Source organism: Brachionichthys hirsutus, chromosome 4, assembly GCF_040956055.1.
Source record: "Brachionichthys hirsutus isolate HB-005 chromosome 4, CSIRO-AGI_Bhir_v1, whole genome shotgun sequence".
NCBI classification, from domain to species: Eukaryota; Metazoa; Chordata; class Actinopteri; order Lophiiformes; family Brachionichthyidae; genus Brachionichthys; species Brachionichthys hirsutus.
The window spans coordinates 11,328,800-11,353,660 of NC_090900.1; the positions used below are offsets into that span (position 1 = coordinate 11,328,800).

General features: G+C 41.5%; 2 protein-coding genes across 2 annotated transcripts; both read right to left on the bottom strand.

Moving 5' to 3' along the window:
- Nucleotides 1-865: 865 nt before the first annotated feature.
- Nucleotides 866-13,971, bottom strand: LOC137918083 (solute carrier family 12 member 2-like). Its single transcript, XM_068760829.1, has 26 exons — nucleotides 13,537-13,971; nucleotides 12,595-12,717; nucleotides 12,119-12,194; nucleotides 11,689-11,784; nucleotides 11,332-11,471; nucleotides 11,132-11,242; nucleotides 10,193-10,301; nucleotides 9,932-10,059; nucleotides 9,241-9,325; nucleotides 8,940-9,088; nucleotides 7,245-7,352; nucleotides 6,416-6,539; nucleotides 6,236-6,337; nucleotides 5,989-6,144; nucleotides 4,977-5,076; nucleotides 4,636-4,747; nucleotides 4,401-4,541; nucleotides 4,145-4,251; nucleotides 3,718-3,797; nucleotides 3,497-3,637; nucleotides 2,575-2,694; nucleotides 2,324-2,435; nucleotides 2,094-2,180; nucleotides 1,644-1,779; nucleotides 1,484-1,551; nucleotides 866-1,001 (listed from the first exon to the last, which is right to left on the bottom strand). The coding sequence occupies exons 1-26, from the start codon at nucleotides 13,969-13,971 to the stop codon at nucleotides 866-868; spliced, it is 3,282 nt and encodes a 1,093-aa protein (XP_068616930.1).
- Nucleotides 13,972-17,227: 3,256 nt separating this feature from the next.
- Nucleotides 17,228-24,747, bottom strand: LOC137893258 (GRAM domain-containing protein 2B). Its single transcript, XM_068738713.1, has 14 exons — nucleotides 24,615-24,747; nucleotides 23,845-23,961; nucleotides 23,107-23,194; nucleotides 22,616-22,685; nucleotides 22,211-22,314; nucleotides 21,908-22,003; nucleotides 21,644-21,715; nucleotides 21,134-21,223; nucleotides 20,509-20,620; nucleotides 19,243-19,389; nucleotides 18,959-19,022; nucleotides 18,754-18,858; nucleotides 18,287-18,368; nucleotides 17,228-17,598 (listed from the first exon to the last, which is right to left on the bottom strand). The coding sequence occupies exons 1-14, from the start codon at nucleotides 24,707-24,709 to the stop codon at nucleotides 17,557-17,559; spliced, it is 1,284 nt and encodes a 427-aa protein (XP_068594814.1). The 5' UTR covers nucleotides 24,710-24,747; the 3' UTR covers nucleotides 17,228-17,556.
- Between the last annotated feature and the right edge of the window lie 114 nt (nucleotides 24,748-24,861).

Consider the following 24,861-nt stretch of genomic DNA (forward strand, 5'->3'; position numbering starts at 1 on the left):
TTTTCTCCGTTTTCCCCCAAAAACATGCAATTTAGGTAAATTGATTACTCCAAATTGTCCGTAGTGTATGAGTTGTGAATGGTTGTCTGTCTGTGTGGCTTTGCGATGCGCTGGCGACGCATTCGGGGTGTGCACCGTCTCTCGCCCACAGCAAGCTGAGATAGGCTCCAGCAACTACCGTGTCCCGCAAAGCAGAAAAAAAACAGAAGGAAATAGATGTTTCAAGCCTCATCCAAGAGGCTTCTTCACTTCATTTTATTTTCATTTAATCCTTTTCTGCTTGGTCTTGTCTCCACTCTTTCACTGATGATGCAAAATCACAACGCTCCTCTGGTGAAAAGCATTGGAAAACTACTGGAGTTGTTTATCTAGGCAGAACTCTTAAGGTCCAGGGAAGCTAAAAGGATTCATATAGTCAAAAATATAAAGACATCCAAAAATGACTTAACATGAATATGTGGTTTAGTTATTTTTTAATAAAATAATATATCAAATAATGTCGCTAGAGAAAGCATTGCTGCATGAAACACAGTGAAAAAAAATGCTTCTTCATAATCACATGTCTGCTGAACATCTTCAAATGATTCATCATGATTTGGCCATTATTTATAAATAAAACTATTAAAAAAAATAAGTTAAAGCATCTTGCAGTTATTCAATCACATAAAAGCCAAAGAGAATCCATCCTGTTGTTAGTGAAGGTGAGAGAAACGTCTAAAATGATGATTGGTTTTGACTCATTGGTTACCATTGTATTAAAAGTGAGTCTCACTGTTCAGCTGAAGGTACAATACTGTGATACATTAACATGGGTAATAAGTCACTCTGTGTGTGAGTTGTCAGTAAACACTTGTATGAGTGCGGGTTAGGAGTAGAAAGTGAGGACGCTCTGGTGGTTTCCTCGGACCAGCAGCAGAGGTGGGACGTCTTTGGACAGGGTTTCCAGCCAGCACATGTAGAGGGCGCTGGACACCGTACCCTTCCTGGCCAAAGGCAGACTCCTACAGACACACAAAGAGAAATGAAGACGGAATGAGAATTAGGACAGAAAATACACCATTTATAAATATTGTATAAATTTATAATAATTTCTCCTGTTTGTTTGTTTTTTATGTCAGAATAATTCCAGGTGCCCCTAAAACCAGTATACAGTAGTAGTACATTTACTCTAAGTACATTAACTCAAGTACAGGCTATTGAAGAAGCCTCTTGCATGAGAGGTGAAACGTCTTCCACCAAACCTAAGCAAGTCCAGCTGATTCTTTGTTTTTTGCTCTTCATGATTGATTCTGATTTTGTTTAAAGGCTCAATATTATACTCTTATTAACAAATTAATGTTTGGCCCAGAAGTCATGATAAAGATCATGATAAATAATCAATGAGCAGCAACACAAAACAAATGACAACATATGTATTATATTCAGCAGGATCTGATATTTATGATGAAGAGGGCAAACTGAAAGGACGGTCTCGACTTCTTACATGACGATGAGTTTAGCGGCGCTGGAGTGTTCCTTCAGCAGTTCGTTCAGTCTGATCTGACGGTTGCTCTGAAAGTCACACACAGTAAGTTCTCATTATGCCTCCCTCACAGAGCGGTGCAACCGGTCCGAGCCGATGTGCTTGCGGTGCGAGGGCGGACCTTGGCCTTGTAGAGTTCCAGCTCATTGTCAGTGATCCTCCAGGGCTCCTGGGCCTTCAGCCGCTCCGCAGCTTCCTGCTCCATGTCGTCTTCCTTCAGCCTGTAGGGCTCGATCAGCTCCTTGAAGGAGAGCTTACTGCAAACCGACACAGGGAGAACGCTGTGTTTACAGCACGATCACCAAGTACTCAGCTGAAACCCCTCTCATCCTCCGATTGCAATTCAACTAATGCTTTTCACAGATCATATTATCCAAATAGTTTTAAAACCCATGAAACCATCATTCCCTTTTGATTTTTAAAAGTGAAGTGCAGCTTTTTTCTGGTAGATTCAATAGATCTGTCACCGCGTTTTGACACGGCGAGTGTCACATCGGCTCCCTGAATAAAAATCAAATCGCAACACATTTGAATGAACGTCGGGAGCCGCAGATTCCATCAGAGGTTGTACTTGTGCTTCTTGGGTTTGGTGTTGATGTCTCCCAGGACGTTGATGTCGGAGAAGTCGATTCTGAACCTGCTGAGCAGCGTGGCCATCCTGATGGGATACACACACACACACACACACACACACACACACACACATGCCACAGTGAGCAGGCAGAGTAAAAACATTGCAGGGCGCTTTCTCCCATGCACCTTATTTGTCGAACGAAGACGGCCATAGGCTGCGTGACTCACGCTCGTCGGTCGTGGTCGATTCGATTGATCTTCCCGCCAATGAAGACGCGGATCCTGCAGCCACCCCACTTGTTTCTGTTGGTCAGCAGGAAGGGAATCAACAGAGTGAGACCTGCAAACACAAACAAGCACCTTATTGATTCTAGTTCACGTTTAACTGAAAGCGTCTCCTCTTAACTGTTGAACCTGCAGCATGTTCACGCAATAAGAAACGTGTTGAGCAAGTGGGAGTCATCTTTGTAGACACTGACCTCCGTCATCAAACAACCACCACACATCTATGGTTCCTTTGCCCTGCCTCTTCTTAAACAGCAGGCTGGTCTCCAACAGACGCTGGTCGGCCAGGCTCAGAGGAGACTTGGTCTCAGCAGCTGACAGCATTACATGACACAATACAAAAAAAATGAAAGGTTAAAGACACACTTAGACATTTAAAAAATGCTCTTGTTCTCTCCCCTAAGTCAGATAAAAAAAGGAGCTGATCAGAGGTCAAACAACCCCTTCTGATGAAATTAAGCGGGCCGCGCCAACCAAATAACGATGACACTAATCTAATAAAGGAAGGCTCTGTGTTTCGGAGATCTGTTTGGTAAATTTTTTTTAAATAATTATATGCACTGCAGGTATTCTTTAATCACAGAAATACATCTGAGTCTCTTCACTACTAGATTTTATTCTAAGGGTGCACCACACTCATCGAAAAGAGACACAAATAACAAAGTACACAAACATATATAGTGTCTCTGTAACTGGAATGGACGGAATACACTCCAGAGAGGGGTCAGCCTAGGCGTGTAGGTGTGTGTGTGTGTGTGTGTGTGTGTGTGAAACTGCTGTGAACTGATAACGGGCAGCTTCTTCTCAAGGTCTCAAGGTGCAGAGCACAGAAACAACGCCAGCTGCAATCACGACATCTCCCTTGAATACAAAAGTTCACATGAGGACCACACCAGAGAGCACATATGCACTGTGTGTGTAGGTGTGTGTGTGTATGTATGTATGTGTAGGGCTATTCTTCGCCACCAGTTCAACTATTTTACGAAGTGTAAATTAAATCTATCAGCTAATTTAAGCCTAGAATGCTGAAATGTTGAAAACACCCTTATCTCTCAGGTCTTGCTTTTGTTCCAGAGCAGTGTTCACATTTGTCTGCGTCATGATGACCTTGCTTACCTTTCAAAATGAGTGGGCTGCTCTGGTTGCTGGTGGCTTTTGAAGGACAGGAGTCAGAGTCAGAGTCTTTAGGGGGACAGACAGAAACCACCATCTCTGTATGGCCAATTGGCGGCTTCTCTTGGGATGACAGCAGCTCATCTATTAGCACAGACAGAGACAGCTGCCGTCTATGCAGTCGGTATATGTGAGGGGGGATGCGTAGAAAAAGATTGATGTACCTTGTCCAGGAATGTGAGAGATGTCAAGTCCATCCTGCAGTCGAAGGATTACAACTCCAAACTGAAGGTCAAAGGCATCACTGCAACACAGCAGAAATAGTGTTGTCTCGCTGCTGAAGAAAACGGCTTTGTCAAGAATTTTTGGATCCAAAAGCATCTTCTATTTTAATTTCTATGAGCTCAAGGAATGTTTTTTTTTTTCATGACATTTTCTTTTCTTTTTTAAGGACTGAACACACAGACACGACTAGATAAACTGAAGTTAGGCAGATGTTTTATTTACTGCTTCCTGGTACATATGGGGGTTCTTTTTCCCTTAGTTGTGTTTCGCAGGTTGATCAGTATCGTCTGCAGACTCATAACTAGTATGTATATATATATATATATATATATGTAGTCCCCTTTAAAAAGATGCATCATGACCTACTGTATAGTGTTGATGTAAATGTCCACGTCTCTTATGTCTCCATCGCTCCAGTTGTTCTTGAAACCCATTACCAAAGTGTTGGGCTTAAGACGACCCAAACCGACAGCCTGAAGACCGAGAACAGAATTAAGACAAAATGTCATCTCCTTCTCCCAATGGCAGTATTTTAAATAATGAATATAATGATATATTTGCATGATGTAGCAACCGGATAAAACGATGTATTGTAGAGGTTTGGGCTTGTGGGTGTTCCTACCTGCAGGAGAAACTGTGTCCCGTGCCTCAAGTTGTCAGCGATAACACTAGTATAAAATGCCTTGATGCGCTTTTTACTTAACCAGCGCTGACAGCGGGCGTGATCCTGAGACAACTCTTTAAAATTTGGCCGCCGGCTCAGCTAAGGGAGACACAGAGAGTAAGATTCCTCTAAACCTCCAGCGGATTTTGATTCCAATGAATGCCGATCAGGTGAAGCATTTATCTGTACGTACAGTCCTGATGTGAGCGCAGACCATGAGGCCGACGTTCTTGGTGAAAGAGTGAACCAGTTGAAGCAGAGCAGGACGAGAGTTTGGATATCCAATCAGCACCAAACACTGAGGCCTGTAACCATGGAGATAAGTCACTGAGACGCCACGCTAAGCATCAAAACTCAATTGGACATTTTTGAAGGCTTCTTTTAACCTCATTTCATTTGTCTATGAAATTGCGTCAATTGCTAATGAACGTTTTTTGTCTCTCATGTACCATAAAATAGGATTAGTAAATCGGATAATAGCAGGAAGAGCCTGGAATTGGTGCTGCAGAGCCTACATTTAGCCCCGGAGCTGACCTGAAGTTCTTTATGTGGTCCTCGACCCCAGTGAGGTTCAGACAGTGAGTCAGAGCCTGGTTGTAGATCAAAGCCTGAGTGGACGAGCCCCAGTTTACATCTGCAGGAACAGCAGCCAAAGCGGTTAGAGCTGTGTGAAGTTTGAGTATCTGGTTTGTGATATTTTATCAAGAAACACTGGATTTGTTGCAGCTTCACTTTGATTGAAACAGAAGAAGCGAGATTTCACCCTCACGGTTCAGTGACAGAAGCCAGAGCCAATGGAGGTTACGGCTTCATTAAAATATTAGGAATGTGCTCATTTGACATGGCAGATGTATATCGTACACATTTTGTGAATGTCGTTAGAAAATATTTTTGAAAGATATTTAGGATCTAGCTTTCGTCTATCTAATCTATATCTTTTTCTCAGTGATATGTTACAAGACTCTGGTGATGTTACAAATTGCAATCCAGAGGTTATTATGATTCAATATACTTTTCTATAATGATTGAATGCAATGCTTTAAGCAATGTTAATAAAGTGATTGCATTTTCTGTCAGCTGGCTTTGATAACATGGAGCAGGAGATACAGTTGTGTGTGTCAGCACATTGATGTCTCGTCATTAGGGGGATTAAACACAACTGCAGAAATCTTTTAATACAAATTCCTAAATTAAAAATCTTAACTGTGTTTTTGTGAATCGGAAGAATTGGAAAGCAGAGCAAAATAAAATCTTGTGAGGGGATATTAAACACTATGTTGATGTTACCATGTTACCATGGCAATGTTGATTACTCTCATCTGCTTCATGTCAGATTAAAGAAAGGCCACCAAATTTACTGATGCAGAATCCGACACTGAGCATTTGGAATCAGGCTTTGTTTTTATATATAATCAATGTTTTATTTTCCATAATGACAGAAGCAGGATTATTTTCAATCTAGATTGAATTTATGTTCTTTCACCAATGCATGAAATTCACCTGATGACATTTCTAACTGATAAAACGTGAGATCGCTGCTTCTTACCAGGTTTCTTGTAGCTGACGTAGATGTAGAGAGCGAGGACGATGAGCAGAGTGACCAGCGCTGCCCACCAGTTGATGACAAACATCACCACACAGCACAGGATGGCCCCTGCCAGAGACACCCACATGTTGTAGTACTTGAAGCTGGGGCGCCATCCTGTAGAGACACATATGCATGAAACAAGGCAGATGGCGGAAAGATTTATAAAAAGATCACCAAAGATCAGATTTAAGGTGACGTACGTTACCTGGAGAATTGGCCAGAGAGGCGTGGAAGACGGAGAAATTTATCAGAGCATATGAAGCCAGGAAGAAGTTGGAGATGATGGGGGCGATGATGTTCAACTCAGCTAACGGACAGCGACAGAAAAGAGCGTTAAGAAGTCATGCAAAAAAAAAACGTTTGTGTTTGGGTGCAGTAGCCTCACCGATAAGGATGAAGGCGAGGCCGATGCAGAAGGTCAGGACGTAACCACGGAGTGGCTCGTTGTTCCTCCCATAACCCTTTGCAAACACACCCAACCCTGGGTAGATGTTGTCTTTACACAGAGCCTGGAATCAGAGCAGAGTGAATACACTCATTTCATTTGCATATCGTGCATAATTCATAATTCATGGAGAAAACAGTTTGGGTGTGAACGTGTGTTCAGGCCTGAATAGACCGGTTGGAACCCTTCAAGCATCTTCCTGACCGCTGTGTCTTTTATCACCCAGCAGTCAACCACACCTTGGACAAGCCGCCAGTTCATCACAGAGCCACACAAAGACAGACAATCATTCACAAACACACACATTCACACCTAAGGATAATTTAGCATAACCAATTCACTTTGTTTGCATGTTTTTGGTGGTCGGCGGAAGCCGGAGAACACAGAGAGAACCCACGCAGACAGGGGGAGAACATGCAAACTCCTCTCAGAAAGGCCCCAAATCAGATTTGAACCTGTCACCTTCTTGCTGTGGAACTGAAAGTCTCAAAATGTTTGCCGATTTTTGATGCAAAGTCTAATTGTCTTTGCAATTAGAAAAATAAAATGTGCTAGCTCCAGAAATTTCACATAAATGTTATGGTGTTCACTGAGCCATGAAAACTTGTGTCTTCCACACAAAGTCATATTCGTCCTCCTCCAGCCAGCATTTTTGTTGCTGAGGATGCAACCGGTTTATTGAATATATATAACCTTAAAATAATCGTGTTTGTGTGAAGTGACGTTGTCGCTAGTTACTTAATAATGAATATAAAATGAATTTTCTGACCTGGAAGACTTTGGGTGCGCTGACCAGCGAGGCCAGAGCAGAGGACAGAGTAGCTGAAAAAATCCCTGCCGAGATCAATGGTCCGAAGCCCGACACTAAACTCATCACCTGGATAACACACACACACACAGACACACACACACTCGTGCATTTGCACAATTTTGTTTATTCTACACATCTCCGCTCACTGTATGCACACCCGTGGCCAGAAGTTTTAGGTCACTCAGAAATGTCTGTATGTTTTGACATATTTTTTCAATGAAGATAACTTTAAACTATAATCTGAAATACTTTCTATACATTGCTAATGTGGCAAATGACTATTCTAGCTACAAATGTCTGCTTTTTGGTGCAATATCTACATAGAGGCCCATTTCCAGCTACTATCACTCCAGTGTTCTAATGGCACAATGTGTTTGCTCGTTGCGTCAGAAGGCTAATGGATGAGTAGAAACAGTGTCGCTGGTTAGAAAAGCTATGGGACTGCGTTGGATGTCCCAAAACTTCTGGCCGCGGGAAGACCTTGACAACAGGAATTAGATGGGAAGCTGTTTTATTGTCTAGCAGTGTGAATCGTGTGAGACTGCTGCTGTGTTGTCATAGATGCCTGTGTGTGTGTGTGTGCGTGTGTGACTGTGTGTGTCGCTGCTCCTCTGTGTGTGTAGGATGATCATGTCAATGCTCTCATTCAGCTATGTCTCCAAACAGCAAGAACCTCGTGACTCAAAACAACAGTCACTATTATCACTGCTGCTTTGTTTGGGAACAACTCTCTCTCTCTCTCTCTCTCACACACACACACACACACACACACAGCACAGCAGCAGTCTCTGCAGGACGATTAAATTAAACAGCTTCCCCTTTAATTCCTATTGTTATGATCAAGGTATTTTTACACTGAGGAGAAGTCCCATCAATATAAACTCAATATTGTGTCAACACTAAATCATCTTTGAGAATTTAGAATCAATAAAAAAAAACATTTAAATTCCACAAAGACAGAGAGATAATAGCTTTAAAATAAACATTCTGCATATTTAACGCAGCATGAAATGAAATTGAGATGAAATACTCATAAATGGTATGAAATATAAGAATATTTAAACAAATATACCAAAATCACACTTAGTAAACTTTTGTGTATAGTGTCTTATGCTCACAGAGAACATTATTATTAACATTATTAGCAACATACGGTGTGTGTTTTCATAATACTAATCAACATAGTTAAGTGCCAACACACAGTTATAGAAATATAAAAACTATAAAAAATAAAAATAAAATTGGCCTTATCCTGGTCTTGCAAATTATATTTAGGCTAACACATGCTGACAATGCAAAATAGGATCAAGTGACACCTGAAGTTAAACGTGCTGCTGCACACATCTGAACAAAAGATGCTGTCAAGACAAACTGACTGAATGTGTTAACCCAAGGAGGGAATGTGATGAAATCATCTTTTGTCTCGTGCTGCTGTGTGTCGATGAAGGGAAACAGTAGCGTTGTATCCTGACACAGCACCGTCGCCAGTGTGTGGGCTTCCATGGAAAACAATGGCTGTGGGTCTTTTGACCCACGCATCACCAATGTGTGCTGGCCTTTATGCACCCTACTTTCTGATTGGTCTGAGTGATGTGTGTATACTCACATCATAGATTTTTTAAAAAAGGTTCTCATTGTGCGCTGTGGTGATACCTGGAAATCGTTCATCAGGCCGTACTGACAGCCTCCCTCCTTGCAGATGGAGAAATCGTAACCCAGCGTGCAGGCGGCATCCGTGCAGTTCACCGTGTCAGTTATTGTGTCATTGAGGTCACCGGTGGCATCTCTGACAACACAGGAGCCTGGAGGAGAAACCCCGCCCCGTGTTGAACACCCCGACAGCATTTGGATATATTGTATGTATTTATGTATGGATGTTTTTGTCTTGCATGACAAAGCTGAGTTTCAGAGTTTCTTAGTTATTGAGCATTAGGTGTACTCAGGGGCATAATACCTGCAGAGATGGCGACAAACACGTAGGTGACTCCTGTAATGAGGATGGCCAGCAGAGTTCCTTTGGGGATTGCTGATTGAGGGTCCTAAAATGTAGACATGATGAGATTGAGTTTATTTCTGCTCAGATGAAAAATAATTATATGAATATAGAACAAATGTATATTGAGTTTTAAATGCAGCAGAATTTCTCTAATCAAACAATTAAAAAAATATATAATTCTGATAGGAATGGAGATTAACACATGAAAGCAGTTTGAAAAAGGTGTCTTTATCTTTGCATACAAATAGAAAAAAATGATTTGCAACTGTCAGAATATACGTGAAGAAAAAACAAAGATATTTGGGACTGATTCTTGGGATGTACCACAATATAGTTATGTGTTGTAAAATTGAGCATTTTCTCATTGTGATTAACACTTAAAAACTGAAACCAAATAGTCTTGACCTCAAATGTCAGACCAAAATGTCTCCATTGCTAAGAGACAAATTCAAAGTTTGATAAAACCTGCTACACCTCGACATACACACCGCAGATCCCAATACTGCGACATGAGAGCTGAAGCTGCTGGGTGCAGCAAAAACAAGATTCAGAAAATTGTTTTAATGCAAAGGCATGGCTAATTGCTGCTCTACATTTAATTTTCAACCCTCAGTCAAATTGTATTGAATATGCAAAGCATAAATCTTACAGCGAGATCTCCCGAGATGTTTGCTCCGGCCAGGATCCCAGTGGCTGCAGGAAAGAAAACTGCAAATATCGAGAAGAAAGTCTCCTCATCTCTGAAATCTGGGCCGATGTTCTCTAGAAAGATAGCAGCTGTAGGAGGGGAAGACAAAACATACACAGGTCAAATGTAATTTAATGCTGCAAACATTAGACTGGAACATGTGTGACTGATTGGAACAGAATAAACCAAATTGTGGTCAACGGCAGTGCAGCACAGACTGACTGTTGTAGCCAAAGAATCCCATGGGCTCCTTGCTCTCGGTGGACATGAAGCTTCCGATGAAATAGTTAGCAATAGCTGCCAGCAGGATCACCAGGAGGACAATCTGAGCCTAAAGAAAGGAAACAGGGAGAAATCAATATAGAAGTGATATGTTGATATTGATGGCAATTTTTTATCTGATAAACCATATTAGTATTAATGTTTTGCCTGAGAGGAAAATGAACGACTCCACCAACTTCATTACAATCAATCCAACTGTATAGGCATATCCGGAACAACTTGATGATGATGATGATTATTATGATAATGATTATCAGATAATAACCACGAATTATACAGTATATGATTTAAAATGCCTCGGAAGTCGACATATTTTCGGGTTTGAACCCACGAATGGAGACAAGGCGAACCAAACACACGCAAACGAAGGCGGAGTCTACCCCAGTAGGTTCAGTATGAGTCGACCTGCCGTAGGAGAAAGACTGGAGCCTAGCTCAGCAGGGGGCGAGATAGGCTCCAGCAGGGAGCACTGCGAGAGGCAGGGTACACCCCGCATGAGACGCCAGCTCACTGCGGTGCCACATGAAATCTACCCTTTTCCAGTTGAGAACCGGGACCTTCATGGTGCTGATCCTCATCCCACCCTCTTCACAGTCGGCTGCATTCTGATCCAGTGTGAAATGGTTGAGATGCAGCCGGTTTGAAGTTACTTTTCATGAATAATACGTGCTAATAGGTTGTACCACCGCTTAAAAAATACATGACATATGTACAAAATATTTGCGACAGGCTGACTGTAAACTGTAAATTATGGAGGAGAATTTAACGGTAGTTTGACTTTAAAGTGTACAAATCAGTTTTGGGGGGATTCGCTCATATGTGTTGTTAGCCACGGGAACATCACCTGAGCACCACAGTAGGCTTTGCTCATTATCCTACCTTGGCCTCCCACTCCATCCCAGCTACTGAGATTCCCAACAGGAGAATGATGGTCAGAGTCCCAACGATCCGAATGTCATTTAGTTCATCGGTCATCAGAGCATCGACATCCTGCAAAGGACAAGCAAAGCAGAGAAGACATGATAATCTTTTCACTATAGATAGACAGTTTTGAACGGTTATACCAAAGCATTTCTCACATTGAGCATCTCAACAACCGTCTCTGCAAAGCCAACGACGTACATGGCCACAGCCACGGCGTTGGCAAAGGCAAAGATGAGGCCAATGGATCCCCCGAACTCCGGTCCCAGGCTCCTGGAGATCAGGTAGTACGCTCCTCCTGGGCAGCGGTGACACACAGTGCTAATCAATGTTTGTTCATGTGCTACTGGTTAACGCGAGTGTTTATGAAATGTAGAATTTTAGGAATGACTTTCAAAGGATCCTTTTTCTGATTTTCTTAGTGATTCTATATTTTGTGTCAATCACAGCATTGTTTTTGATTGCTGGTTGTTAGCCCAGGAAAAATCTCCATGAGTTGGAGATTTCTGTCTCACCTCCTCGTACGAAGCCGTTGGTTGCTATAGCGGAGGTGGACAGGCCAGTGATGACGGTGACCACAGTGGCCATCAGGATGATTGCAATGGTCAGTCCTATTGCGTGAAAACAATTAGAATGAACAAGAAGAAGGAAACATTGCTTTCACTCACCATGCTACCTTCCTAGCAAAAGCAAAAATAGCTATCAGTCTTTCTGTTTAATCTTATGCATCACATGTTTGTACGGCCAGGTTTAACTCAGATACTGATCATTATTTTCTTTGGGTTTCAAAAGATAAAGCTGTCATTATTCTATATTTTTTTTATTTTAAACATGTTGCACAAAATGCTAACAGACAAACAAACAAACAAACGGTTTGGAAAAGTTGAAAAAAACTCTCATTTTATTGGCTGCTCAAGAGGGAGCCTACATTTCTGCTAGAGTTACCTATCCCAGCCTGTCCAACAATCCAGGACATCCGGATGAAAAGCATCACACCCCAAATATTCAGCATGCAGCGGACCTGCAACACACACAACCAGTTGAGTTCATGTGGACCAGCGTTTATTCATTAGGGCCTCCATCCCAGAGATAGGACAGATTTATTTTTTATTTTTTTAAGGTTGTTTTTATTGTTGTTTTACTTTACATGTTCCATGTCGTCCTGTGGTATTATTGTTGTTGTTGTGACCTCTGCTGCAAAGCAAATTTCCCCTTGTGGGACAATAAAGCTCTGAACTGAACTGAACTGAACTGAACTGAATCCCAAGGTAGGAGAAGAGCACCAAAGTTAAATGACTTTAAATTTCAAAAACAAGGTGTGGTCCTCTCTCCGAATAATAATGTTTATCTGATCAGATCAAATTTAAAATGACAGTTGAAAGCATCAGAATGCTCCTTTAATATTTTTCTTTAATACTAACCAAGACTCCTTTGACCCAACCAAACTTGATAGTTCCTCCTTTTGCCTCCTTTGCTGCCATGGCTGCAGCTTCCTCAGCAGCTGATAGCTCTTCTCCATTGGCCAGACCATCATCAAGTGGCCCCTGATGACCAGCAGAAAAGGGTGGAAGAGGTCAAAAATCCATCAGAGAGAATGATGAAAATCACAAATAGTTCTTGATCTATGGAAAAATCAATAAACCGTATCACAGAACTGAATATCAGTTTAGACTAATTGACTGCTTTTATCCAATGTAATGAATTGCAAAATCACAAAGAAGCTTTGTTTAGGAAAACTTACAAATATAATAAGCAACATGGCCATGTAAAAACAACAACTCTTTTTAAAATGTTGACAGCGTTGATACAAGTTTTTCATTTTAACACTGTTTAAGGAAATCCCCACAATCTTCAAACATTACATTCATTACAATTAAATCAGACTGACTTCATTGTAAAGAGAGCACTAATGTATCAATGTGCAACGTACTGGTCGTCACAGATACCTATTGTATCAGAGGAGTGGGATCGTAGCAGGGGAAGCCTGCCGGGTCATGATGTCACGGCCCACTCAGGGTGTCAGATGTTAGATAAGGGGGTTTATGTTTATGACCTGCTGTGAAGCACTAAATACTGACACCAAGCAATTACTTCAATGATGCTTCTGCTGCCTTTAAAATGCATTAAAGTTATTATTTATAGTGTCTGCACGCCTTGGAATAAATTGTGATTCTTTTTATTATTACTCGGGCCTGCAGGAACTCATCTACTGCATTTTGGACCACCTCTTTGACTTCTCCAAACACTGCATGGTATACTCAAATATAATTTATGTAAAAAGTCTAACTTCGTCCCAAACTAATTTATTAATGCATCTAAATGGAACATTTTTGATTTGGTGTCACGATGAGCTCATTTGTTACTTTATGAAGTTCATCGTGCAGCTCCGACAGCGACGGTCTGGACAGCTTCTCCCCAAAGGGCGCAGCGGTCTGCCGGTAGAAGTCGATGTTGGGCACCGCTTCCACGGTGTTGTGCCCGAAGGTCCTCATGTAGTAGGTGTTGGAGTGGGAGTCGGAGATGTGCGTGTGACCCGTCCCTGTTGAATGGAGGCTGACGGAGTCGCTCCTCGCCGCGTCCGGCTCGTTGAACACATCAGGCGGGAGGCCGATGTCCGTCGCGCTACCCAGAGCGCCAGGATCCAAGAATCCAACTATCCTGAAGCGGCTTTTGGACTCCTCCGGAGGCTTGGATGCTTCGGCGGAGGACGGGGAAGGAGTCGAACCCGGAGCAGACGAAGCTTCCGTGACCAGATCCACCCGAAAGCGGCTCATCAAGGAAGGTTTCTTTCCCGACATGCCGCCTGAAGAGTCACAAGTTCAATGAAGACGAGTTTTAAGTAGCTGTTAAACACTGGATCCAAAACCAGAGCGAGGTCCAGGAAACGGCGCAGCAGCATTTAGTTCCAAACACGCGTCAGAAATCTGAAGTCCAAATTAAAAAGTTTTTAAAAGTTTAGTCCGGCTGTTAACTCAATGTTTCAGGGAGCACTGAAGTGCGTAAAATACTTCAGGGCGCACTGGAGTGCGTAAAAGACAACAAACACCCTTTCACTGTGTCCCCGCGTCGCTTTCTCTCAGTCCGTCATCCGTTCGTTCATCACTGACTTGGCAAGTATCGTCCCCTCAGATGACTCAAACACCTTGTTGTCCCCCCCCCCCCTCTCCTCCTCTCCTCCTCTCCTCCTCTCCCTGGACTCCAGAGACATCCGAGCATGTCGGTGGCACGGCTGAGAGGAGGAGGAGGAGGAGGAAGACGAAATGTTCGGTGTCCATTACGCATCAAACTTTAGAGCGCGTCCTGACGCGCATGCCGGCGACAAGAAAGCGTAATTTGAGGGTTGAAATCAGGTTGGAGGATTAAATCTGTTTGTCGTAGGTATATTGTGGCAAATCCACCTTTTTATTATGATAGATCGACCTCAACAATTACGCGTGAGTGTGCGTGCGTGCGTGTCCGTGTGTGGTAGCATGACACAAAGCATTTTATCATCACTACTGGTCACACGCATTCTCTCAGAGGCCCAGACTGGTACTCAGGGAGGTGAAGTGTGTGTGTGTGTGTGTGTAATTAGCATAGAGAAGAACAACTGTGTCCTTTGTCTTTTGCCTAATGCCAAAGAGGATCACTGGGCAATAAATACAATACAGGCACAGTCAGGAACCAGTTAAACATGCGTAGCCACTTATCTCAACCCTAAGATTGCATGTATTACAATGATAGTATTGTTAACTTGACTTGAGGATCAGGTTTTATTTTGTATCAGGAAGATCAAGGAATTTTATTAGGAACCCTCTAATAATTATGTCATCATATTTACTTATATATGTACCGGTATATCAGCTTATATTTATTACATAATCATGAGTTCAAGTAATAAATAATTCACAGTATGATAACTATAAGTGTTATTTAATAATCATAAAGTAGCATAACCTTAGATACATTATGAGATACCCCAACTAAACAACTTGGCTCCCTCTGATAACATTTATCAAGCCAGTCAGAGTTCTTTGCGCGATTACAAATGTTTTTTTGTTTTTTTTTGCCATGTTGAGCCCATCAGAGGCAGAGGAAGGCAGGAAAAGATGTCATCATTGTGGAGGGGGGGTATGTCTTCGCCAAATGCCTTCTAGCTGGTGTTTGTCTGGGCCTTCAGGCTTGGTAGAGGCATCTGGTTGTCACCACTGAGCTGTTGTACCTGTAGGGAAACAGAGGATCAACACATGTCCCACCAGTGGACGAGGAATGGAAATATAATATACTGGTTTGTTTGGTCTCATATGATTTAAGACATTATCAAAAATGTTTGTTAAAATAGACAAAAAAGTTTGAGTTTCTTTTTTTTTTTTAACCTGGAGAAGTGGGAGGAGCGATGAGCTGTCAGTCCTGTCTGGATGAGAGGTGAGGAAGAGGAGGTTAAAGAGTCCTGATTGTGGCAGAGACGCTCCTGACCACAAAACCACAAAGACTCCCCATGGGGAACCACGGGTATCTCTGCCAAAGCTGCATTCTGACACACACACACACACACACACACACACAGACACAGATACACACACACACACACACGGTAAAAGTGATTAAACATCTTCACACAGTGTGCCTGTTTCCCTCTCTGGTATACCTTCATGAGGACCCTCTGGTTCACCATGTCCTGTTTCCATGGCATCACATACAGTTTCGGGATCATGGGATGTCGTCTCGAGAACTTTGCGACGTGGGAGCCTTGCCTCATAGGAAAGACGAAGAGACAGTTGGTTCAACCACACACTGTGAACCAAGGTTTTTACACTAAAATACATTCATTGATCTCACTGAAAATCCCCCACAGGGATAAAACAGGAGAGGCAAACGCTCACTACATCTAATTTAAGGTCACCAGTTCCAGTATTTTCACTGTGGGAGGAGGAGAAAGCCAAGCAGACACCGGGGTAACATGCAAACCGCTCTACAGCGATGTAGGTCTGTATTCAAAGCCACCTTATTGCTGTAAGACGACACTGTTAACTGTTCCACAACACATAAATTTATATTTCGAGGTTTGCCCTGTGCATAATCTTTCCTTGATGAACAAGCGAAATCTTCTGAGATACATAAAGTCTAAAGATGGAATAACATGCAATTAAATTAATAATATATATATTTATATATGATAATAAAAAAAGCAATCTATTTGAAAGTTATATATTCAGTAGAAATTCAAACAGTATACTCACTTGTGCCGTTGAGCGTTCCCTGCAGCAGCAGCCATTTTTGTTGACAGGTCACCTTAGAAACCCCCCATTGCATGATGGGTAGAGGGTAGGATTACTTTAACACTGTAACATTTATGATGTAGGCCAGAAAAACATGAGCTTCCCCTCCTTGGATGACCAGCAGGCGCCACTGGCGCACTCCAAACCAAACCAAACATGAGAGCGGGAGGGACTTCCCCTTCTACTTTGTCCAATCGAGGAGCGCACCCTTCAGCCACGCTTCCCTCCGAAAGTTCGCTTTGTGAAGAAATCACAGTGTGAAAACAGACCTTTCAACTAATTATAAATGCAACAATGTTTTTGATTTCTCCAGTGCTTTTAACACCATCAGGCCGGCTCTACTGGGCGATGCAGGTTGAAGCCCTTCTTGTGTCATGGATTACTGATTACCTGACTGGCAGACATGTATGCCTGCAAAGCTGCGTGTCAGACAGGGTGATCAGTAATACTGGGGCACCTCAGGGAACTGTTCTCTCTCCCTTCCTCTTCACCCTTTACATCACAGAGTTCTGTCGTCTTCAGAAGTTCTCTGATGACTCGGCCATAGTTGGATGACCCTTGTGTCCATCCAGGGGGTCAACGTGGACATTTTTCTTTCTATTTGCTCTTTGGCCGACCAAGTACTTCACTGCGATTAGCTGAACAAGCTAAAGTCAGCAGATAAATCCAGTACTGAGAACACTGAGCAAATATTTACTACTTTGAAATGAAATACAGCAACAGTATCTGTACAGCATACCAAAATACAACATGCACTGCCTTTTACATCTGAACTCTAGACATGTCAGCGCCCTTAAACTAGTTTTCCTTCTACATTTGCATCAATCTGATATACTACTACTAACAGGCTACGATGCTATTTACCAGAGATTTGGTTTCTGATGAAATGTTAGTTGGCCTGTAATCACAGATCTGCCTAATAAAAGCTTAAAAGCTCGTATTTGCTGCCGTCCAATGGTCTGGCTTGTTACCGGATGCGCTGACCTAGACTCCGTGGCGTGGCGGTACACGATGACATTGATGTTGGGTTTAGTTACAGGGCAAGTGGCCACCAGAGTTGGATGCTAAACAATGGTTCATGGCCTAATGTTATGTCACTTTTCACTGAAGTGGCATCCAGTGAAATCATGCAGTTTCATCCAGCAGTCTCTGCAGGTTCTTCTGTACCTAGGAGAACAGAGTTTGTGTTAACTGGGCTGCATGATCTGTCTGAAATGTTAATGTTGCTCAGACACAGTGAGTGCAGACTGAAGGATGAGAAACAAGCTCAGATGGCGTCCACCCTTCTCCGTGAGCAGATTGTTGACTTATAAATGTTGGATTAACAGCAGTGAGGATCTAGTTAGACTTGTCTTCTGGAAACCTCCAGCTTTCTTTTTTGTGTTGATGAACGGATGTTGCATAAAGGCCAAACATGCTTTTTTGTTAATCCTCTGTGTTGGGATTGGATAGTTGGAGTATCATAATTAAAAAAAATTCTCAAAGTTTTGGATTTTTTTATGCATGAAATAAAGATTTAGACAGATGACAAAACATTAGCATTATTGTTAACACTAGCCACTATTTCCTTGTTCATAGACAACGGATTAACTGAATCACATTTAGGACACTGCAGATTAAATCTGCTCCCAATTTAAGGCATAGTGATAAATTCATAGATATGTTACTCTTATTCCCTGTCTCTTAGACTACATACTGATTTTCATAATCTTTCAGGAAATGCTCACAAAATTTAGTCTGAAGCAACAGTAGATATTAAAACTGAACACATCGCCCAGCTGACTCATTCGACTAAAGGCGGGGATGTTAATGAGCGCAATCACAGGGTTTATTTCAGACAGACAGACAGACAGACCTTCTCCAGCTTCAACAGGTTGATGGTCAGCAGTTCAGAGAAAAGCTCTGAGTTCATGTCACTGTCCCACAGAAGGTTATTCCTAATAAAACAAACAGTTCAGTATCACAAAGTTTCTGATACGTCTTTAAACATCACGATGAACAAAAAATAAATAAAACATCATCTAATCTCATATGGCAGCAGCAGGACATTAATATTGTGCTGTGCTTTATGTGACACTGCCGACTCGATGGAAACTGCAAATATGTGACCGTGATTAGGAAAGAAGAGCATGAATATATAATGTAAGATTTAACGCACTTATTTTTGTAACCTCATATTGTGCAATGACAAGACCAAATGTGTGCAAACGCTGTGACAACCTGAATAAAACCCAGTAAAATAATTTGCAAACTAAGGTGAGAAGTGTTTCTGGGTGCTCTATGTGGAGCCGTTAGAGCGTTTTCATTTCATTTTCAACTCACTGCTGGTGCGTAAACTCGCTGATGGAGCTGAGCGTCAGCAGTTTCTGTTCCAAAGAGATGATCTTAAAGGCCAGGTAACAGGAAGACAAGACCAGCACGCACACTCTGACACACACACACACACACACACACACACATATAATCAGTTAAAGAGGGATTATTGGATAAGTGGAATGAATGAATGAATGAGTGACCACAAGCTCACAGAAACAGGTAGACAAACAGCACAGTCTTGAGAGACGCTCTGCCCTTAATCACCAGCTCTGGACCTGGGGGAAAAAACAACAACTCAATAATACATCTTTTCATCCTTTCATTTTGAAACACAGTGAAAAAAATAAAATAATAATCAGCAACAACCGCTGGGGTGGAAATCACAAAGGGGTGAAATGTAGGTTGGTAGGTTTACGGGAGCCTTTGAGTCAGTCTGAATACAAAACATCACACACACACAGACTCCTACTGATACAGCACATAGAATATCCATACTCGTGTTGTGTGCGTCGTGCAGCTTTCTGTCTGGGCTCTTCTGGTTCTGATGCTGGTTTTTGACTTTGTGTTGGCGATCCAGATGCTCGGGTGGAGCTGTGCTGTGTGTGTTCTTCAAGACATCCAGGAACGGAGGAACCGAGAACTCTGCAGGGTTGAAGAGACATGAACCAAGCAGGGTGATTGGGGAGATGTTCACCTGGGAAAATAGGGTTCAACCTCCCTTTGAGCACGGTGTTCCATCCTGCAGGAGGGTCTGTGAGCAAGGCACTGGAAACTGGAAATGTAACTCCACTTCACAATAAGAGGCTACATGATCTCTGCTGTTCATCTTTTATCTTGAGGTGCCCTCGACTATTATGTCAACTCAATCAGAGGATTGAGATAGAGTAGTGGTGGGGCCAAAGAAAGCGAGTGGTCAGAATGGCAGTGACAAGAAAAGACGCACGATGACGATGGAGATGAAGCATGAAATTAGCGATCAACGTGACCGTGGTGTCCGCATAAGTGATTCGGCACGCCAGTACGAGCGGTCTATATTTTTAGATTTCAATTAGCATTTGGATTCACATTGACATCATTATTAGATTATAAGTTATTAACAAAAATAATACTTTCAGTAATGATGGATTCTTCTGGATCTAGATCCGTAGCTTTTGAAGATACAACAAATCACTTTGCCCACTTTTTGTTGTGAAAATTTACCCCGATTTCAACTGGATCTGTTTCCTCAGGTATTAAAGATAGAACCAGGGAATACGGGACGACACATAGAACAGGGGAGCCTGAGAACACTGAGAAAACAGAGAGGGCGTTCTGGCAGAGAACTGTACAGAGAGGCAGGAGCTGATTAGGTGAGATGTGTAACAGGTGCGTCTCGTTCAGTTCAACGATGCCTCCGCAGCTGTGCAGGGGCAGAAATCAACCTGCAGCAAAGGTCACCATAGCAACCCTCAGAAATGGAGTTTAATGTTAAAATGTTAACATTCTGGGTCAGATCCAGGAGACATTTTTCAAGACCCCTTTATGACTGTGATTTTGAGTGAGTGAACTGAATGCATATTTTACAATAGGATTTTTTTTGAAAATGCCTACTTTATAATGAAATGGGAAAATCCGGCTGGCAACAGGATCTGCATTTCGGATCCAATCCAAATGAAATTCGGTGGTAAGATACATGACTGTGTCAAATTCCATAAATATCGATCAATAATCAAGCGAGATATTGCGGAACTAATTTTGACGCTGATGTGATTGGTGCTGTACCTGCTATCTTCTCATAGTCCGGTGTTTGGGAGTCAGAGCTGCTGCTCTCCTCCAGGTCCGGCCTCCTCTGTCGAACAGCTCCGTCCAGATCGCTGAATTCACCTGGAAAATTCTTCACACAAACACACGTCAGCCTGTGTGTCACTTTATTATTATTATTATATTCTTACTGAACGCACGACAGAAAATATATCCTTTGACATAACCGTAACAAGGAGGGGTATGCTAAAGGACTATTAATGTTATAACCTGGAAGGAAAATGGAAATTGAACGATGTTGACAATCTCATTTGCTGTGATGAAACAAATGGCAAAACAAAACCTTGTGAGGGGGGGGTTAATTTTAGTTTAAGGCATGCTATTAATTCTGCGTCCCAGGTTCAAAAGGCACTTTCATAATTCAGGATACATTTCTCGATAAATTGCAAGGTAGAATTTTACAACTGCATTTCTGTCAAGTGGAAAATACAACAAATCTTGTTAAAAAATAAATGACCAAAATGTTTCGCTTTTGATTTGGTGATTAATTTGGTGATTGGCCCATTTATACATTTGTTATTATAGCTGTCATGCTGCAGCCAGTGTTGCGTACTATTCTTGAGTTTATGCTGTTTTTGTGATTTACCAAAGGAAAGCAAGGCGATAGAGGTGACCTCTGACTTCTGAAGCTACTGTCAGCTGAGGAGGGAATGGGGCTGCTGCATGGACATTTCTCCTGTACATGGAATCAAAAAAGCATTTTTCATGAACCTGAAATAACATCCAAACAGTTTTCTTTAGAAATGCGAGTCACATTTCACAGCACCGTATTATTGTGCTTTTCCCCCTTATGAAAATGCTTTTCAAAAAGTATGTGCATTTCTGTGTTTGTTTGACTACAAGAGTTTGTGGGACAAAGCTAATTACAAGACAAGCAATGCTGAAATTTCCTAAAGAAAACAACTAATATAATTTATGAGAAGAAATTGGCATGAACATTCAAACGTTTCAAGAGACTAAGAACAGAACCATTTTTGGATTTGTGAATTTGGTCAAAGGGCTTTCTTTAAAAATCAAAGACATTATAAATATAGACAAACATATGGTTGCCCTTTTTAAAGTGAAGCCATGGCTGGATGTGGGACGTCTTTCTTACCTCCAGATGGAGACAGACGGACGTCAAGATCTTGTATGTGTTGTCTCTGGACAGGAAAGACACGAACACATACTGCAATAAAAAACCACAACAGGCTTACCTCAAGCTCCCATGTTTTTTTTTTTTGTGTGTGTAAGCAGATCTAATATGAATGATCACATTCAGAAACATAAGCCTCGGACAGTAGAGATACTCATTTGTGCAATTCAGGAAACACACTGGAGTTTAAAGGATATCTCAGTATAAAAGTCATCATTCACTCACCCTGTCATTGGCAGTGGCGATCACCAGAGCGTTTGGCACCAGTATGGCCGTTTTGGTCTTCTTGATGTGAGTAACGGATATAACTGGGATGGCGACCTGGGATGGACAAACACCAGGATTGAGTTCAGCCGTGCAGGAACGGCTTTACTGTCTGCCTGTACCGAACCAGTCATCCGGTGGGAAGTAGCGGTCACGCTGTCATAGAAGCTTCAAAGCCTCAACATGTAAAGAAACTGAAGCACGTCAGGAGATTTAACAAATATGGGGGGGCGACCAGCTGTAAGCCTTGCCGGTTTATGGTACCTTTGTGTCTTTGCCAAAGACCTTGGAATGGAAGCAGATCCAGTGGTCAGAGACAAACATTCGTCCCTGGTAGAGGATGTCTTTCTGCAGAGCACAGGTGTAGCCTGACGAACAGGTAAGAAGCATCAGGTGACAGAGGGGAATGTAACACACGAGTGTTAATTTAGTGGAAACAAAAGGTGCTGAATGCAATGTTGGGATCTGAAAATCACGGATATCTAACACGTTCACTATTTTATGTATAAAAATGTAAAAATGGAAAGAAGGTTCTGGGTTTCATGAAAAAACAAACACTTCCAATAGGCATAAAGTCATATGCATATTCTATTCTGGTGTTTAAAGTGTTAAATATTGCATTTTTCTTTAAGGTGGAGCGGATCATTGTGATGATTATTAAGGACTCACTCTGTCTGAGCTGCTCCTCTTTGCTGATATCCTTAAATATTTTATGGTACTGACAGTTACTCTTTGAAATCTGAAACAACACAGAGAGAGAGAGAGAGAGAGAGAGAGAGAGAGCGAGAGCGAGAGCGTTAGATTGCAGTAATGTCCTCATACTTGCATTAATTATAACCATGATTGTTTTTTTGTAAATGCACTGAGTATTAATCATGTTTGTGGACCTGTAGAAGCCATTGAGGTTTGTCATAATATGCTTTTGATAGGTTAAGGATTATATTTTGGACAATAAGTGTTTAAAAAAATGAAGTGTCATCACAAGTCAAGATTAATTAACAACAATTTATTAATTTTAACTCATTAATTAAAACAAGATATTTTTTTCTTAAATTAAAAACTGTTTGTTCCTGATTTGTAACCTGGCTGCCTGATTCCACGCTACATTGCTTACAGGTATCAAAAAGGATGCACTAAACGTTAGCTCAGCAAATGCTAACCTGGCTGTAGTGGGACTTCTTCCTCTCTCTTTTGGGATCTGGGTCATTTTGGACCTGAGTCAACAGGGAGTGATCGAAGGTCTTTGACCTACAGACAAAACAAATCAATCAATACAAAGAGATAATAATTGACTCATAACACTGATGCAATGTTAGAACTTTAGAACTCAAATATATTTGTATCCGTTGGTTTGGTCTGGACTCCTGAGAGATTGTGATAGGATGGAAGAACAAATCTAGAAATCATTTTATGGCATAAATGACAATACGAAATACTTCAATGTGCTGATTGAACAATGCGTGCAATTTCAATGAGTCTGATGTCTTTTACAAAAATGTTTATTACTTGACCATGTCTATGAAAGGCTTTAAATTATCAATTTGCCAATATTATGACAGTTACTGTATGTGGACTTAAATATTGATGATGCCATGAACATTATTAGTGAATCATGACGACTAAACTACTTCAGCACTGCATGAATTCATCCTTCCTGCATTCATTCAGGCATGAGACACTAACACATGTATTTACTGATAATTCATGAAGTAGAATGAAGTGATGCTCTTTCATGCGTGACTTCATGATCATTCTTTTATTCAGAGGCGAGATGAATCCACTAAAGGAAAAAAAGGTGCTGATTTGTTTTGTTTTTTAGATGATTGAATGATTAATAAAAAGTTAGTGGTTGTTGTTGTTGTTGTGAAATTGTTACAACAGGTGACTTTGTAATTTACCTGACTAATGCTGGCGTCCTCCTGCTGGGCTCTTGCTGCTCCAGATCATCAGTCTGCAGAGACTCGTTGACCATCCTGTCATTTCTTTGCCGCTCTTCCACATTTTCTACATCTGAACTGCAGGCAGCAAGAAAACAAAATTCGCACAAGAAAGTAATACAAACGACTTCATTCATTTATCAGCGGAATAGACCTTTCGTGCATAATTGATTAAATCGAAATTGCTTCAAACAGCATTTTCACCAGCATTCTCTTGATGTTTTTTAGATTTCTACATCCTGTTCTCAAATGAAGCCACACAGGATCTAAAGCCAAATGTTGAGAGAATATTTTTAAATAAATTAAAAGAATAAAATATAGATTTTTATTAAAACATAGTTTTGAGTCTTAAAGAATTCAAACCAAAATACTCGTATTCTGGGATACAAACCCGTCTTAACAAATACTGTTTTTTAGTGACCTTATACATCTGACATTTCTTTACTCATCAAAACATGCCAGATAAACTAATACTCTGTTGTCCCATTTATTAGATCCTAATTACAGCTAATGATTAGTTTCATTATTGATCAAAAGTTTGATAAATCAACACTTGGAATGCTTTAGTTTGAAGTCTAAATATACCAACAATAGGTTTCACTAAATGAATAAATTGGGGCCATGATGCCCATAGTAGTATTCAGATACTAGTACTACTTCTTCTAATACTTGTCCAGTATATTGCTATGAAACAGATGTTTTGTTCTAACCCTGTTTGCAGTCAAACTCACTAATAATCCCTTTCCTCGTGCTTGGCAGGTCCTTTGTTGCACCTCCTGGCATCGTCCTGCGACGTCTGGAGGTTCACACACTCCTCTGTCATCATGCACCACAGCTTTTACCCAAAAAACCACCAATAAGTCCTGCTATCCCGTCTGCCTGTCGCTGGGAGCCCTGGAACCTGGACTAAACCTGTAGTCCGATCCTCTGCTCCTCCACCTGTCTGTGGGAGTGTCCTCTGGGCCTCCTGATCTCACG